At 42.2% G+C, this 17500-nt stretch overlaps 1 protein-coding gene across 1 annotated transcript in view; it reads right to left on the bottom strand.

Annotated features, from left to right (window-relative positions):
- mtus2a (microtubule associated tumor suppressor candidate 2a) overlaps positions 1 to 17500 on the bottom strand; it is a 160594-nt gene that overhangs the window by 71900 nt on the left and 71194 nt on the right. The window contains exon 4 of the mRNA XM_045688911.1: positions 16711 to 16950. Coding sequence (XP_045544867.1) covers positions 16711 to 16950 — 240 coding nt within the window. The remainder of the gene's footprint in view (positions 1 to 16710; positions 16951 to 17500) is intronic.

Below are 17500 nucleotides of genomic sequence, written 5' to 3'. Positions count from 1 at the left end.
CAGCTCCAAGGGTGGTATTCTGAGTGTGTGTGTGTGTCTAGGATGCAGTCAGCAGCTTTCACAGTCAGAGGAAATATAATTAGTGAATCAGAGGAAAGGTAACACTGGGTAAGGTATCTGATTCAATGAAATGCAATTATATTCCTTTCAATTCCATTTAATTAAATTAGATTCAATTCCATTCCATTCAATTTGACTCAATTCCATTCAATTCCATTCCATTTAATTAAATTAGATTCAATTCCATTCCATTCAATTTGATTCAATTCCATTCAATTAAATAGAAATAGCAAAGTAATTTGCAGTTTGAATATTTCTAATAAAAAGCCACAAATATTTGCTATATCATTTTGGAATGTTCATTCAAATAATTTTACCCTAAAAGTGCACGGGTCAATTTTGACCCCAATTGGTCCCCAATGTCTTAATTTCGAACCCCTTTTTTTTTATCCTTCTGAAATTATAGGACTTTGTCAAGTAACTAGTTACCAACCTAAAAATACAACTTATGATGATATTTCTTGTGTTAATATGAAGGAATTAAAAAAATGTAATATGAAGGATTTTTTTTTTCTTCGTATAGTAGTTGTGTGTGGCTAAACTGAAAATGTGGACTCAATAGTAAAAATAAAATCAGTTTGTGATAAAACACCAAATTTAGCACAGAGGTAGATATAGATGTGGAACCACCTCAGAGCTGGTCCCTCAGAGTTGGTCCCTGACTTTACCGTGAAATGCTTACTTACAAGCCTTTAACCAACAATGTAGTTCAATAAAATATGTACTAAATAAACTACCATAACAAAGCATTTTTTTTTTTACAAAACTCAAAAAAAATTTACCTTCCAATGTCTCTATACCAAGTCGAGAGTCTTATCTTTCAGATGGAAATGAGTTGATAGCTCTAACTTCAGAACGCTACAGGGCTAAAGGGCCCATATCAATTATATTCCCATACTCCGTATCAATTATATTCCCATACCGGAGCCCCGTATCAATTATATTCCCATACCGTATCAATTATATTCCCATACCGGAGCCCGTATCAATTATATTCCCATACCGTATCAATTATATTCCCATACCGTATCAATTATATTCCCATACCGTATCAATTATATTCCCATATTATATTCCCATACCGTATCAATTATATTCCCATACCGGAGCCCCGTATCAATTATATTCCCATACCGGAGCCCTGTATCAATTGTATTCCCATACCGTATCAATTATATTCCCATACCGGAGCCCGTATCAATTATATTCCCATACCGGAGCCCTGTATCAATTGTATTCCCATACCGGAAGCCATTGTAGGTTGTACTGGTATGTCAGATTAGCTAAATCGCTAATTTCTCAGCCAATAGATTCAGAAAAACACCAAGTTGAATGAATAACAGACAAATGTTCATAACAAGTGGCTATGGGTGAAAATATAAAAATATCTATAAAAAAAAAACATGAAACAAACTTCTATTTTGAAACATCAAATTTGACTCGAAATGTGTGAAAAATGGTCAAATATATGCTCATTTGGGAGAATGTAAACCATTTACTTGTGTTACAAAAGGTTCAAATACAAAGCCCTGTTTTGACAGAAAGTGTATATTTGCCTTCATTTCTAATGTGGGTAAAAAGAAATGACCCTTGTTGACGCTTTTAGGGTTAACTGAAAGTGTTCACCACATACGGAATCCTTGTTGAACTCACCTCAGATCTAACATTATACGGAATCCTTGTTGAACTGACCTCAGATCTAAACATTATACAGAATCCTTGTTGAACTGACCTCAGATCTAACATTATACGGAATCCTTGTTGAACTCACCTCAGATCTAACATTCTACAGAATCCTTGTTGAACTGACCTCAGATCTAACATTCTACAGAATCCTTGTTGAACTGACCTCAGATCTAAACATTATACAGAATCCTTGTTGAACTCACCTCAGATCTAAACATCATACAGAATCCTTGTTGAACTCACCTCAGATCTAACATTATACGGAATCCTTGTTGAACTGACCTCAGATCTAAACATTATACAGAATCCTTGTTGAACTGACCTCAGATCTAACATTATACAGAATCCTTGTTGAACTGACCTCAGATCTAAACATTATACAGAATCCTTGTTGAACTGACCTCAGATCTAAACATCATACAGAATCCTTGTTGAACCCACCTCAGATCTAACATTATACAGTAACACCATTACAAAGTCAACTGTGGATCTACTTCTATCAGAAATCTCGATCTAATCTCAATCTAATCTCGATCTAATCTCCTGGAACGTCACAGGCACCAAATGTAGGGCCCTATAAAATCAGTTTTATTCCCAAATTCCGTTTTTTTACGATTTGCTTTTCCAGGTTTCTGATATTTCAAAATCACACCTGTTTTTTTTTTTATAGAAAAACAACACATTTTTTATTTTTTTTGAAGTCCACAACAATTCTTAAACCACATAAAGAAACCACTTTTGAAACTGGGATAAAGATTTTTTTTAAATTGTGGCGTAGATAGCCTTCAATTCAAGTTACATCAAGACTTGTTTTGTTTAGAGGTGTTTCTATAGCGTACGTGACTGCAGAGTTTTAAACATTTTCAACAATTTTCAAAAAAAGTTTTCTAAAATTCATCGCCATGAATATAATCATGATATCATCCTGTCAGGTAGTCACAGGCTACTTTGTAGTTCACATTTAACTGAGAAGGTTTTTTGGAAAGCCTTTCCAACTAACAGAAGATGGTTGTCATTAGCATCATCGCTAACGGCTATACAAAGTGATATAGAAACTCACACACAGACAGACAGACAGACAGACAGACAGACAAGGGGCATCCCTGTGCTGTTGCGTCTTTAGAAAGTTGAAGGAAAATACGAATCACTAGCTTGGTTTCCAGCCAATTGGCGACAGATTTTCATGCAAACATTCAAAAAATCCACATAAAGAAAATATTTTCTCACCAGGGGAGTGTTTCTACCAAACGGACTGATGACTTTGAGACACAAAATGTACTTTTCGCTTAACTTCTCTGGGGTATGTGGGACGACACTATTCAACAGCCAGTGAAATAGCAGGGCGCCAAATTCAAAACAACAAAAATCTCATAATTCAAATTTCTCAAACATACAACTATTATATCCCAATTTTAAAATATACACTTCTCGTTAATCCAACCACATTGTCCGATTTCAAAAAGGCTTTACGGTCGAAAGCATAACATTAGATTATGTTAGGACACCACCTAGACAAGAACAACCACACAGCCATTTTCCAAGCAAGGAGAAATACCAGAAATACAGCTAAAATGAATCACTAACCTTTGATGATCGTCATCAGATGGCGCTCATAGGACTTCATGTTACACAATACATGTATGTTTTGCTCGATAAAGTTCATATTTATATCCAAAAACCCCATTTTACATTGGCGTGTAATGTTCAGAAATGTTTTGCCTCCCAAAACGTCCGGTGAATAAGCACATCAATTTACAGAAATACTCATCATAAACGTTGATAAAATATTAAACTGTTAATCAAAGAATTATAGATACACTTCTCCTTAATGCAACCGCTGTGTCAGATTTCAAAAAAGCTTTATGGCGAAAGCAAATTTTGCAATGATCTGAGTACAGCGCTCAGATATCAAAACAAGCCATACAGATACCCGCCATTTTGGAGTCAACAGAAATTACAAAAAATACATTATAAATATTCACTTAGCTTTGATGATCTTCATCAGAATGCACTCCCAGGAATCCCAGGTCCACAATAAATGTTTGTTTTGTTCGATAAAGTCCATAATTTATGTCCAAATACCTCCTTTTTGTTCGCGCGTTCAGTCCACTACTCCAAATGCAGGAAGCGCGCGCAAAATGTCACGACGAAAAGTCCAAAAAAGTTAGATTTACGTTCGTAGAAATATGTCAAACGATGTATAGCATCAATCTTTAGGATGTTTTTAACATAAATCTTCCATAATATTCCAACCGGACGATTCCAATGTCTTCAAAAAAGAAAAGGAACACAGCTCACGCTCATGTCATTTTCTCACTCATCAACTTCCAGGACCTCTTATTCTCTCCCCAGTCATAGTAGAAGAATGAAACAACGTTCTAAAGACTGTTGACATCTAGTGGAAGCCTTAGGAAGTGCAGAATGAACCCTAAGTCACTCTATACTGTATAGGCAATCACTTGAAAAACTACAAACCTCAGATTTCCACACTTCCGGGTTGGATTTGTCTCAGGTTTTTGCCTACCATATGAGTTTTGTTATACTCACAGACATCATTCAAACAGTTTTAGAAACTTCAGAGTGTTTTCTATCCAAATCTACTAATAATATGCATATCCTACCTTCTGGGCCTGAGTAGCAGGCAGTTTACTACGGGCACGCTTTTCATCTGGACGTCAAAATACTGCCCCCTACCCTAGAGAAGTTAAGGTTTTCATGCCACCGACTAAGAATCTGAAGTTCATTGTGTTTCCATCCATTTTCAATTCTATCGATTTTAGTTTTGCCACAAACTGTTACGTTAAATAGCAAATATGCCAACTCTGGTCTTGTCACGGCCACGTGCGCTCTCTAGCCAACAGCTCACAGATACAGTGCTGGGTAGGCTAGTCTACATGATGTTATTATGAATAAGAGTGAGAATGTTTTTTTTTGTCAAACGAAATTCAAGCATCGATTATCACGTCTGTAGTAACTTGACAAGGAATGCTCACACGCATTTCAATATTACTTTCCTTTACTTTCAACCCAATAACTAAAAGGTGTACAGCCAGGTGCAAAAGGTACAAAAATAGCAGAACTATATAGCCCACTCAACCTGTGGTAGAATCACATTGCACAGATTTGACTCTTAGTGATGACATCATCAAAGGGGAAAGGTCACGGTCAATGCCAATAATAACCATGTCATTATTTATATAGTGTCCTCCACACTATAACAACGTCATCAGAATAAGACCGTCAATATTTATTGGAAGGGAGCATCAAGCTCATCACCGCGCACTTTCACTCCCCTGTAAAGTTCATCATAATTGAATTAATCTTTAACCTAATAAACTGCATGTCAACTCAGTGGCCTTGTGGTCAGAGTGTCTGACCTGAAATTGGAAGGCTGTGTGTATGATCCCTGCCCGAATCATACCAAAGACTGTAAACAAATGGGACCTGAGACGTCTCTGCTTGACACTCAGCATTAAGGAGATAGATTGGGGGTGAGACCCTGCGATAGACTAGCATCCTGTTCAGGGGGTGTACTGGTACATCAAGCTGTCTCACTACAGAAACAGCAGATAGACTAGTGTCCTGTCCAGGGGGTGTACTGGTACATCAAGCTGTCTCACTACAGAAACAGGAGATAGACTAGTGTCCTGTCCAGGGAGTGTACTGGTACATCAAGCTGTCTCACTACAGAAACAGGAGATAGACTCATGTCCTGTCTCAGCCTCCAGTATTTATGTTGCAGTAGTTTATGTGTCGGGGGGCTAGGGTCAGTCTGTTACATCTGGAGTATTTCTCCTGTCTTATCCGGTGTCCTGTGTGAATTTAAGTATGCTCTCTCTAATTCTCTCTTTCTCTCTTTCTTTCTTTCTCTCTCTCGGAGGACCTGAGCCCTAGGACCATGCCTCAGGACTACCTGGCATGATGACTCCTTGCTGTCCCCAGTCCACCTGGCCGTGCTGCTGCTCCAGTTTCAACTGGTCTGCCTGCGGCTATGGAACCTTGACCTGTTCACCGGACGTGCTACCTGTCCCAGACCTGCTGTTTTCAACTCTCTAGAGACAGCAGGAGCGGTAGAGATACTCTCAATAATCGGCTATGAAAAGCCAACTGACATTTACTCCTGAGGTGCTGACCTGTTGAACCCTCGACAACCACTGTGATTATTATTATTTGACCCTGCTGGTCATTTATGAACATTTGAACATCTTGGCCATGTGCTGTTATAATCTCCACCCAGCACAGCCAGGAAGGGTTGAGTGGAGCTGAAGGATGGGACTGGATGGTGTTCAGAGATAGATGGGAGGGGTTGAGTGGAGCTGAAGGATGGGACTGGATGGTGTTCAGAGATAGATGGGAGGGGTTGAGTGGAGCTGAAGGATGGGACTGGATGGTGTTCAGAGATAGATGGGAGGGGTTGAGTGGAGCTGAAGGATGGGACTGGATGGTGGTCAGAGATAGATGGGAGGGGTTGAGTGGAGCTGAAGGGTGGGACTGGATGGTGTTCAGAAATAGATGGGAGGGTTTTTTTTTGGTCTAAGAACGTAGACATATCGTAGCCCAATAGGTTCTTTTACAACCTTTCAGGAATGTCTGTCTCACATAACCGGATATGTCTGAGTAGCTGATGCATATTCACATTTTCAAATAGGCCTGCTGTTAGTGGGAGTGGTTGAGAACATAATCCTAAACCCTCCATAACGAATGGAGAACTAAGAAAGCAGAGACATGCACGCGCACGCACACGCACGCACGCGCACGCACGCACGCACACACACACACAGCTTTAATATTGCAGATAGAATGTGAGCTCTATCAATGTCATTAATCTGCATCATTTCCAATCCTCCCATACATGTTTTGAAAATATATTTTTAAACCAAAATATTTGTTCCTTCTTTATTATCTTAGGCTTCTGTTTCCATCTTATACACACTATATACATTTTACAGCCATAGTATATTTATATATATATATTTTATCCATCCTTCAGCTCCACTCAACCCCTCCCATCTATCTCTGAACACCATCCAGTCCCATCCTTCAGCTCCACTCAACCCCTCCCATCTATCTCTGAACACCATCCAGTCCCATCCTTCAGCTCCATCCAGTCCCATCCTTCAGCTCCACTCAACCCCTCCCATCTATCTCCTAACACCATCCAGTCCCATCCTTCAGCTCCACTCAACCCCTCCCATCTATCTCCTAACACCATCCAGTCCCATCCTTCAGCTCCCCTCAACCCCTCCCATCTATCTCCTATCACCATCCAGTCCCATCCTTCAGCTACCCTCAACCCCTCCCATCTATCTCTGAACACCATCCAGTCCCATCCTTCAGCTCCACTCAACCCCTCCCATCTATCTCTGAACACCATCCAGTCCCATCCTTCAGCTCCCCTCAACCCCTCCCATCTATCTCCTAACACCATCCAGTCCCATCCTTCAGCTCCACTCAACCCCTCCCATCTATCTCTGAACACCATCCAGTCCCATCCTTCAGCTCCCCTCAACCCCTCCCATCTATCTCTGACCACCATCCAGTCCCATCCTTCAGCTCTACTCAACCCCTCCCATCTATCTCTGAACACCATACAGTCCCATCCTTCAGCTCCACTCAACCCCTCCCATCTATCTCTGAACACCATCCAGTCCCATCCTTCAGCTCCACTCAACCCCTCCCATCTATCTCTGAACACCATCCAGTCCCATCCTTCAGCTCCCCTCAACCCCTCCCATCTATCTCTGAACACCATCCAGTCCCATCCTTCAGCTCCACTCAACCCCTCCCATCTATCTCTGAACACCATCCAGTCCCATCCTTCAGCTCCCCTCAACCCCTCCCATCTATCTCTGAACACCATCCAGTCCCATCCTTCAGCTATCACTTCAGCGCCCTCAACCCCTCCCATCTATCTCCGAACACCATCCAGTCCCATCCTTCAGCTCCACTCAACCCCTCCCATCTATCTCCTATCACCATCCAGTCCCATCCTTCAGCTCCCCTCAACCCCTCCCATCTATCTCTGAACACCATCCAGTCCCATCCTCCAGCTCCACTCAACCCCTCCCATCTATCTCTGAACACCATCCAGTCCCATCCTTCAGCTCCATCCAGTCCCATCCTTCAGCTCCCCTCAACCCCTCCCATCTATCTCCTAACACCATCCAGTCCCATCCTTCAGCTTCCCTCCCATCTATCTCTGAACACCATACAGTCCCATCCTTCAGCTCCACTCAACCCCTCCCATCTATCTCTGACCACCATCCAGTCCCATCCTTCAGCTCCCCTCAACCCCTCCCATCTATCTCTGAACACCATCCAGTCCCATCCTTCAGCTCCACTCAACCCCTCCCATCTATCTCCTAACACCATCCAGTCCCATCCTTCAGCTCCACTCAACCCCTCCCATCTATCTCCGAACACCATCCAGTCCCATCCTTCAGCTCCACTCAACCCCTCCCATCTATCTCTGAACACCATACAGTCCCATCCTTCAGCTCCACCCAACCCCTCCCATCTATCTCTGAACCATCCTTGCCATCCAGTCCCATCCTTCAGCTCCCCTCAACCCCTCCCATCTATCTCTGAACACCATCCAGTCCCATCCTTCAGCTCCACTCAACCCCTCCCATCTATCTCCTAACACCATCCAGTCCCATCCTTCAGCTCCCCCAACCCCTCCCATCTATCTCTGAACACCATCCAGTCCCATCCTTCAGCTCCCCCCAACCCCTCCCATCTATCTCTGAACACCATCCAGTCCCATCCTTCAGCGCCCCCCAACCCCTCCCATCTATCTCTGAACACCATCCAGTCCCATCCTTCAGCGCCACTCAACCCCTCCCATCTATCTCCGAACACCATCCAGTCTCATCCTTCAGCTACCCTCAACCCCTCCCATCTATCTCTGAACACCATCCAGTCCCATCCTTCAGCTCATCCTTAGCCCTCAACCCCTCCCATCTATCTCTGAACACCATCCAGTCCCATCCTTCAGCGCCCCTCAACCCCTCCCATCTATCTCTGAACACCATCCAGTCCCATCCTCCAGCTCCACTCAACCCCTCCCATCTATCTCTGAACACCATCCAGTCCCATCCTTCAGCTCCACTCAACCCCTCCCATCTATCTCTGAACACCATCCAGTCCCATCCTTCAGCTCCACTCAACCCCTCCCATCTCTCTGACCACCATCCAGTCCCATCCAGTTTTGATTTCTAATTGCCATATATTTGTTTTAGCTGTAAGCGTGAGATCATAACTCCACCAGTCCTATTTATGATATCATTAAAAAAAGATGATACAATTTATTAATTTTTTTATCCCAAAAATAGGTTTTTTTTTTTATCAATTAGTATATTTGTGTTTAACCATAAAATTTGTTGTAATATTTGTTCTCTCTTTTCTGGTGGATTTAACTGAAATTGCAACCAGCTTTCTATGGCTTTGTTCAAAGAAATAGCGGGATATTTGGGGTGAGCCATTTTTACTAATCTGCTAGAAAACCAGTTTGGATTTAAGTATAACTTTTGTATGACTGATGCCTTTAGTGAGAGGTCTAATGCTTTAATATTTAATCATTTCTGCCCTCTGAATTCATTTTCATTATATAAATATGCCCATTTAATTTTGTATGGTTTTTCCGTTCCAAATAAAGTGGAACATTTTCGGTGTAGTTAGGGTATTGTAAATAAGTAAACTGTGCGTGCTTCTACACCTGCATTGCTTGCTGTTTGGGGTTTTGAGGCTGGGTTTCTGTACAGCACTTTGAGATATCAGTTGATGTAAGAAGGGCTTTATAAATACATTTGATTTGATGTGATATGACTATAGAATTAATCAGGGTGATTTTTCCACAACTACAGTAGTAGCAACTGGTAGCAAGATCTTATCAACTTTTGCTAACGTTCTATTAAAATGTCTTTCTTTTGGGAAATGAATATTGAGTACGTCCACTTCAAATCAAATAAAATGTATTTATAAAGCCCTTCTTACATCAGCTGATATCTCAAAGTGCTGTACTGAAACCCAGCCTAAAACCCCAAACAGCAAGTAATGCAGGTGAAGAAGCACGATGGCTAGGAAAAACTCCCCTAGAAAGGCCAGAACCTAGGAAGAAACCTAGAGAGGAACCAGGCTATGAGGGGTGGCTAGGAAAAACTCCCCTTGAAAGGCCAAAACCTAGGAAGAAACCTAGAGAGGAACCAGGCTATGAGGGGTGGCTAGGAAAAACTCCCCTAGAAAGGCCAAAACCTAGGAAGAAACCTAGAGAGGAACCAGGCTATGAAAAAAACCTAGGAAGAAACCTAGAGAGGAACCAGGCTATGAGGGGTGGCCACTTCACCGTCAGACCATTTTATTGGTAAACTACATCAAATGAAATCGAATTTTATTTGTCACGGGGCGAATACAACAATGAAGTGCTTACTGACAAGCCCTTAACCAACAGGTGTAGACCTTACAGTGAAATTGTGACGGACAAGCCCTTATTAACCAACAATGCAGTTTTAAGAAAAATACGTTTTAAGAAACTATTTACTAAAATAAACTGAATTAAAAAATAAATATCAATAAAAATAAAGAAGAAAAATTATAAATAATTAAGGAGCAACAATGAAATAACAGCAATGAGACTATATACAAGGGTGTTACGGTATTGAGTCAATGTAGAGGCTATATACAGGGTGTTACGGTATTGAGTCAATGTGGAGGCTATATACAGGGTGTTACGGTACAGAGTCAATGTGGAGGCTATATACAGGGTGTTACGGTACAGAGTCAATGTGGAGGCTATATACAGGGTGTTACGGTACAGAGTCAATGTGGAGGCTATATACAGGGTGTTACGGTATTGAGTCAATGTAGAGACTATATACAGGGTGTTACAGTACAGAGCCAATGTGGAGGCTATATACAGGGTGTTACGGTACAGAATCAATGTGGAGACTATATACAGGGTGTTACGGTATTGAGTCAATGTAGAGGCTATATACAGGGTGTTACGGTATTGAGTCAATGTAGAGGCTATATACAGGGTGTTACGGTATTGAGTCAATGTAGAGGCTATATACAGGGTGTTACGGTATTGAGTCAATGTAGAGGCTATATACAGGGGGTACCGGTACAGAGTCAATGTGGAGACTATATACAGGGTGTTACAGTACAGAGTCAATGTAGAGGCTATATACAGGGTGTTACGGTACAGAGTCAATGTGGAGGCTATATACAGGGTGTTACGGTATTGAGTCAATGTAGAGGCTATATACAGGGTGTTACGGTATTGAGTCAATGTAGAGGCTATATACAGGGTGTTACGGTACAGAGTCAATGTGGAGGCTATATACAGGGTGTTACGGTATTGAGTCAATGTAGAGGCTATATACAGGGTGTTACGGTATTGAGTCAATGTAGAGGCTATATACAGGGTGTTACGGTATTGAGTCAATGTAGAGGCTATATACAGGGTGTTACGGTACAGAGTCAATGTGGAGACTATATACAGGGTGTTACGGTATTGAGTCAATGTGGAGGCTATATACAGGGGGTACCGGTACAGAGTCAATGTGGAGGCTATATACAGGGTGTTACGGTATTGAGTCAATGTGGAGACTATATACAGGGTGTTACAGTACAGAGTCAATGTGGAGACTATATACAGGGTGTTACGCACAGAAGTCAATGTGAAGGCTATATACAGGGTGTTACGGTACAGAGTCAATGTGGAGACTATATACAGGGTGTTACGGTACAGAGTCAATGTGAAGGCTATATACAGGGTGTTACGGTACAGAGTCAATGTGGAGACTATATACAGGGTGTTACGGTACAGAGTCAATGTGAAGGCTATATACAGGGTGTTACGGTACAGAGTCAATGTGGAGACTATATACAGGGTGTTACGGTACAGAGTCAATGTGGAGACTATATACAGGGTGTTACAGTACAGAGTCAATGTGGAGGCTATATACAGGGGGTACCGGTACAGAGTCAATGTGGAGGATATATACAGGGTGTTACGGTACAGAGTCAATGTGGAGGCTATATACAGGGGGTACCGGTACAGAGTCAATGTGGAGGCTATATACAGGGTGTTACGGTACAGAGCCAATGTGGAGACTATATACAGGGTGTTACGGTACAGAGTCAATGTGGAGACTATATACAGGGTGTTATGGTACAGAGCCAATGTGGAGACTATATACAGGGTGTTACAGTACAGAGCCAATGTGGAGGCTATATACAGGGTGTTACGGTACAGAATCAACGTGGAGACTATATACAGGGTGTTACGGTACAGAGTCAATGTGGAGGCTATATACAAGGTGTTACGGTACAGAGTCAATGTGGAGACTATATACAGGGTGTTACGGTACAGAGTCAATGTGGAGGCTATATACAGGGTGTTACGGTACAGAGTCAATGTGGAGGCTATATACAGGGGGTACCGGTACAGAGTCAATGTGGAGACTATATACAGTGGGTACCGGTACAGAGTCAATGTGGAGGCTATATACAGGGTGTTACGGTACAGAGTCAATGTGGAGGCTATATACAGGGTGTTACGGTACAGAGTCAATGTGGAGACTATATACAGGGTGTTACGGTACAGAATCAATGTGGAGACTATATACAGGGTGTTATGGTACCGAGTCAAGGGGGTTCCTTTTGTCCAAGTGGGAAAGGACAGTGTGGAGTGCAATAGAGATTGCATTATCTGTGGATCTGTTGGGGCAGTATACAAATTGGAGTGGGTCTAGGGTTTCTGGGATAAGGGTGTTGATGTGAGCCATAACCAGCCTTTCAAAGCACTTCATGACTACAGGGCTGAGTGCTACGGGTTGGTAGTCATTTAGGCAGGTTACCTTAGTGGTCTTGGACACAGGGACTATGGTGGTCTGTTTGAAACATGTTGGTATTACAGACTCAGTCAGGGAGAGGTTGAACATGTCAGTGAAGACACTTGCCAGTTGGTCAGCGCATGCTTGGAGTACACGTCCTGGTAATCCGTCTGGCCCTGCGGCCTTGTGTAAGTTGACCTGTTTCAAGGTCTTACTCACATCGGCTACGGAGAGCATGATCACACAGTCATCTGGAACAGCTGGTGCTCTCATGCATGGTTCAGTGTTGCTTGCCTCAAAGCTCATCTGGTACATCGTAATGTTTTTTTGCGATCCAATACGTAACATGGTAATTCAGAGGTTAGATAAATGATCTAGATCCTCTATGATGCTGTGGAGGGATCCAGAGAGGTTAGAGAAATGATCTAGATCCTCTATGAGGCCGTGGAGGGATCTAGAGAAGTTAGATAAATGATCTAGATCGTCTATGAGGCCGTGGAGGGATCTAGAGAGGTTAGAGAAATGATCTATATCCTCTATGAGGCTGTGGAGGGATCCAGAGAGGCTAGATAAATGATCTATATCCTCTATGATGCTGTGGAGGGATCCAAATCATGGATTTAAAAGAAAACATGAGTCGTCAGCGTACAATGACACTTTTTAAATCCCTGGATTTCTAGCCTCTTGATATTACTGTTGGATCTGATTTTAAAGGGCTAAATAACTATTTAATAGCTTACTTTCAAAGTCAGCTATGAATACCAGGCCTGGTTTCCCAGTTACTTTTTTTTGTGATCTATTGTGTCTGGTACTCGTCTTATGTTATACTGAACAAAAATACACCGTATATACAAAAGTATGTGGACACCCCTTCAAATTAGTGGATTCGGCTATTTCAGCCACACCCGTTGCTGAAAGGTGTATAAAATCGAGCACACAGCCATGCAATCTCCATAGACAAACATTGTCAGTAGAATGGGCCTTACCCGAAGAGCTCAGTGACTTTCAACGTGGCACCGTCATAGGATGCCACCTTTCCAAACAAGTCAGTTCGTCAACTGTAAGTGCCGTTATTGCGAATTGGAAATGTCTAGGAGCAACAACACCAACTCACCCCATCCCTTGATGTGTGAATGAGTCTACAGTTGTAGCTGTTTGAGAAGACATACAAACATTGAGCAGGAAGGAAGGGGGGGGGGGGAGATTTGATTAACCAATGTCTAGTCTTAGCTGACGGAGCTCAGATACGCCCCCTTTCCCCCCGGACACCCGCTGGGCCCCTGTTGGGACCCTTCTTCCCAATCACCTCTGTGCAGTCAGATCATTTGATTACATCTCTGCCACCACAGTGTTAATGACTGTTAAGAGGATTTATTTACAAGAGGGACCATGACTACCTGTTAATAAGAACATTTACTGTCAAGAGGCACTGTGACTACCTGTTAAGAGGCTTTATTTACAAGAGGGACCATGACTACCTGTTAATAAAAACATTTACTGTCAAGAGGCACTGTGACTACCTGTTAAGAGGCTTTATTTACAAGAGGGACCATGACTACCTGTTAAGAGGATTTATTTACAAGAGGGACCATGACTACCTGTTAATAAGAACATTTACTGTCAAGAGGCACTGTGACTACCTGTTAAGAGGCTTTATTTACAAGAGGGACCATGACTACCTGTTAAGAGGCTTTATTTACAAGAGGGACCGTGACTACCTGTTAAGAGGATTTATTTACAAGAGGGACCATGACTACCTGTTTAAAAGGATTTATTTACAAGAGGGACTGTGACTACCTGTTAAGAACATTTACTGGCAAGAGGGACTGTGACTACCTGTTAAGAGGATTTACTGTCAAGAGGGACCATGACTACCTGTTAAGAACATTTACTGTCAAGAGGCACTGTGACTACCTGTTAAGAACATTTACTGTCAAGAGGGACCATGACTACCTGTTAAGAGGATTTACTATCAAGAGGCACTGTGACTACCTGTTAAGAGGTTTTACTATCAAGAGGCACTGTGACTACCTGTTAAGAGGATTTACTATCAAGAGGCACTGTGACTACCTGTTAAGAGGATTTACTATCAAGAGGCACTGTGACTACCTGTTAAGAGGATTTACTATCAAGAGGCACTGTGACTACCTGTTAAGAGGCTTTACTATCAAGAGGCACTGTGACTACCTGTTAAGAGGATTTACTATCAAGAGGCACTGTGACTACCTGTTAAGAACATTTACTGTCAAGAGGCACTGTGACTACCTGTTAAGAGGCTTTATTTACAAGAGGGACCATGACTACCTGTTAATAAGAACATTTACTGTCAAGAGGCACTGTGACTACCTGTTAAGAGGCTTTATTTACAAGAGGGACCATGACTACCTGTTAAGAGGATTTATTTACAAGAGGGACCATGACTACCTGTTAATAAGAACATTTACTGTCAAGAGGCACTGTGACTACCTGTTAAGAGGATTTACTTACAAGAGGGACCATGACTACCTGTTTAAAAGGATTTATTTACAAGAGGGACTGTGACTACCTGTTAAGAGCATTTATTTACAAGAGGGACCATGACTACCTGTTTAAAAGGATTTATCTACAAGAGGGACTGTGACTACCTGTTAAGAACATTTACTGTCAAGAGGCACTGTGACTACCTGTTAAGAACATTTACTGTCAAGAGGGACCATGACTACCTGTTAAGAGGATTTACTATCAAGAGGCACTGTGACTACCTGTTAAGAGGCTTTACTATCAAGAGGCACTGTGACTACCTGTTAAGAGGATTTACTATCAAGAGGCACTGTGACTACCTGTTAAGAGGCTTTACTGTCAAGAGGCACTGTGACTACCTGTTAAGAGGCTTTATTATCAAGAGGCACTGTGACTACCTGTTAAGAACATTTACTGTCAAGAGGCACTGTGACTACCTGTTAAGAGGCTTTATTTACAAGAGGGACCATGACTACCTGTTAAGAGGATTTATTTACAAGAGGGACCATGACTACCTGTTAATAAGAACATTTACTGTCAAGAGGCACTGTGACTACCTGTTAAGAGGATTTACTATCAAGAGGCACTGTGACTACCTGTTAAGAGGATTTACTATCAAGAGGCACTGTGACTACCTGTTAAGAGGATTTACTGTCAAGAGGCACTGTGACTACCTGTTAAGACGATTTATTTACTAGAGGCACTGTGACTACCTGTTAAGACGATTTATTTACAAGAGGCACTGTGACTACCTGTTAAGAGGATTTACTGTCAAGAGGCACTGTGACTACCTGTTAAGAGGATTTACTATCAAGAGGCACTGTGACTACCTGTTAAGAGGATTTACTGTCAAGAGGCACTGTGACTACCTGTTAAGACGATTTATTTACAAGAGGCACTGTGACTACCTGTTAAGACGATTTATTTACAAGAGGCACTGTGACTACCTGTTAAGAGGATTTACTGTCAAGAGGCACTGTGACTACCTGTTAAGAGGATTTACTATCAAGAGGCACTGTGACTACCTGTTTAAGCACACACTCAATACATCACATTACACTTGGAGAGAAAGAACGTGAAGAGAAAAAAACAGAGGGATAGAAAGACGGAAGGGTTTGCCTGTTATAGTACAATAATTACACTGTAACTGGAAAGGATAGCCAGAGATATCCTGTGTGGCTCAGAAAGGATAGAGAGATGGAATGATATAGCCAGAGATATCCTGTGTGGCTCAGAAAGGACAGAGAGATGGAATGATATAGCTAGAGATATCCTGTGTGGCTCAGTTGGTAGAGCATGGCGCTTGCAATGCAAGGGTTATGGGCTCGATTCCCGTAGGGGACCACATCTCTCTGGATAAGAGACTCTACTAAATGACTCAGTAACTTTAAGTCTCTCTGGATAAGAGTGTCTGCTAAATGACTTAAATGTAGATAGAGAGATGTACTGACATCGACAGGGGTCAGACTGTGTGCTGTCAGGATAGATAGATAGATAGATAGATAGATAGATAGATAGATAGATAGATAGATAGATAGATAGATAGATAGATAGATAGATAGATAGATAGATAGATAGATAGATAGATAGATAGATAGATAGATAGATAGATAGATCAGCTACTCACGTCGACAGGGGTCAGACGGGGTGCTCTCAACAGAGTGGAGAGAGGACACAGATGAGACACTGGAGCTCCGTATGAAGCCGAACGCGGCCAGACGACCAGCTCCAGGGGCACCAGATTGTCCAGGTGGGAGACACACAGAGCTGAACCCTGGAGCACGCAGAGCTGACTGACTGCATTTAGGGAGCAGAGTTCTGGGGGTCTGGGACAGAGCTGGGGTTGGCGAGGGTCTGTGCTGGTCACCTAGAGAGAGTAGAGAAGGGAAAAAGTCCATCATGTGGGAAATGAATCACATTTCATGAATCAAGTGTTCTTCAACAGCAGCAAGTGGGAAGCTCAGCCAATGTTAAATCAATGTTTATTTGTCACGTGCATACAGTGGTGGTTCATATAGTAACTGGGTTATCTGGTAGGTTCTCTACAGTAATGGTTCATATAGTAACTGGGTTGTCTGGTAGGTTCTCTACAGTAATGGTTCATATAGTAACTGGGTTGTCTGGTAGGTTCTCTACAGTAATGTGGAACAGTCTTCCATTAACAGAGGAACCAAGCTGACTCAGTCTTCCATTAACAGAGGAACCAAGCTGACTCAGTCTTCCATTAACAGAGGAACCAAACTGACTCAGTACAGTGGAACCAAACTGACTCAGTCTTCCATTAACAGAGGAACCAAGCTGACTCAGTCTTCCATTAACAGAGGAACCAAGCTGACTCAGTCTTCCATTAACAGTGGAACCAAACTGACTCAGTCTTCCATTAACAGAGGAACCAAGCTGACTCAGTCTTCCATTAA

The sequence above is a fragment of the Salmo salar genome, chromosome ssa11 (assembly GCF_905237065.1).
Source record: "Salmo salar chromosome ssa11, Ssal_v3.1, whole genome shotgun sequence".
NCBI lineage: Eukaryota > Metazoa > Chordata > Actinopteri > Salmoniformes > Salmonidae > Salmo > Salmo salar.
Note: the sequence above shows the minus strand (reverse complement) of the source record. Positions and strands in the feature narration are given on the sequence as shown.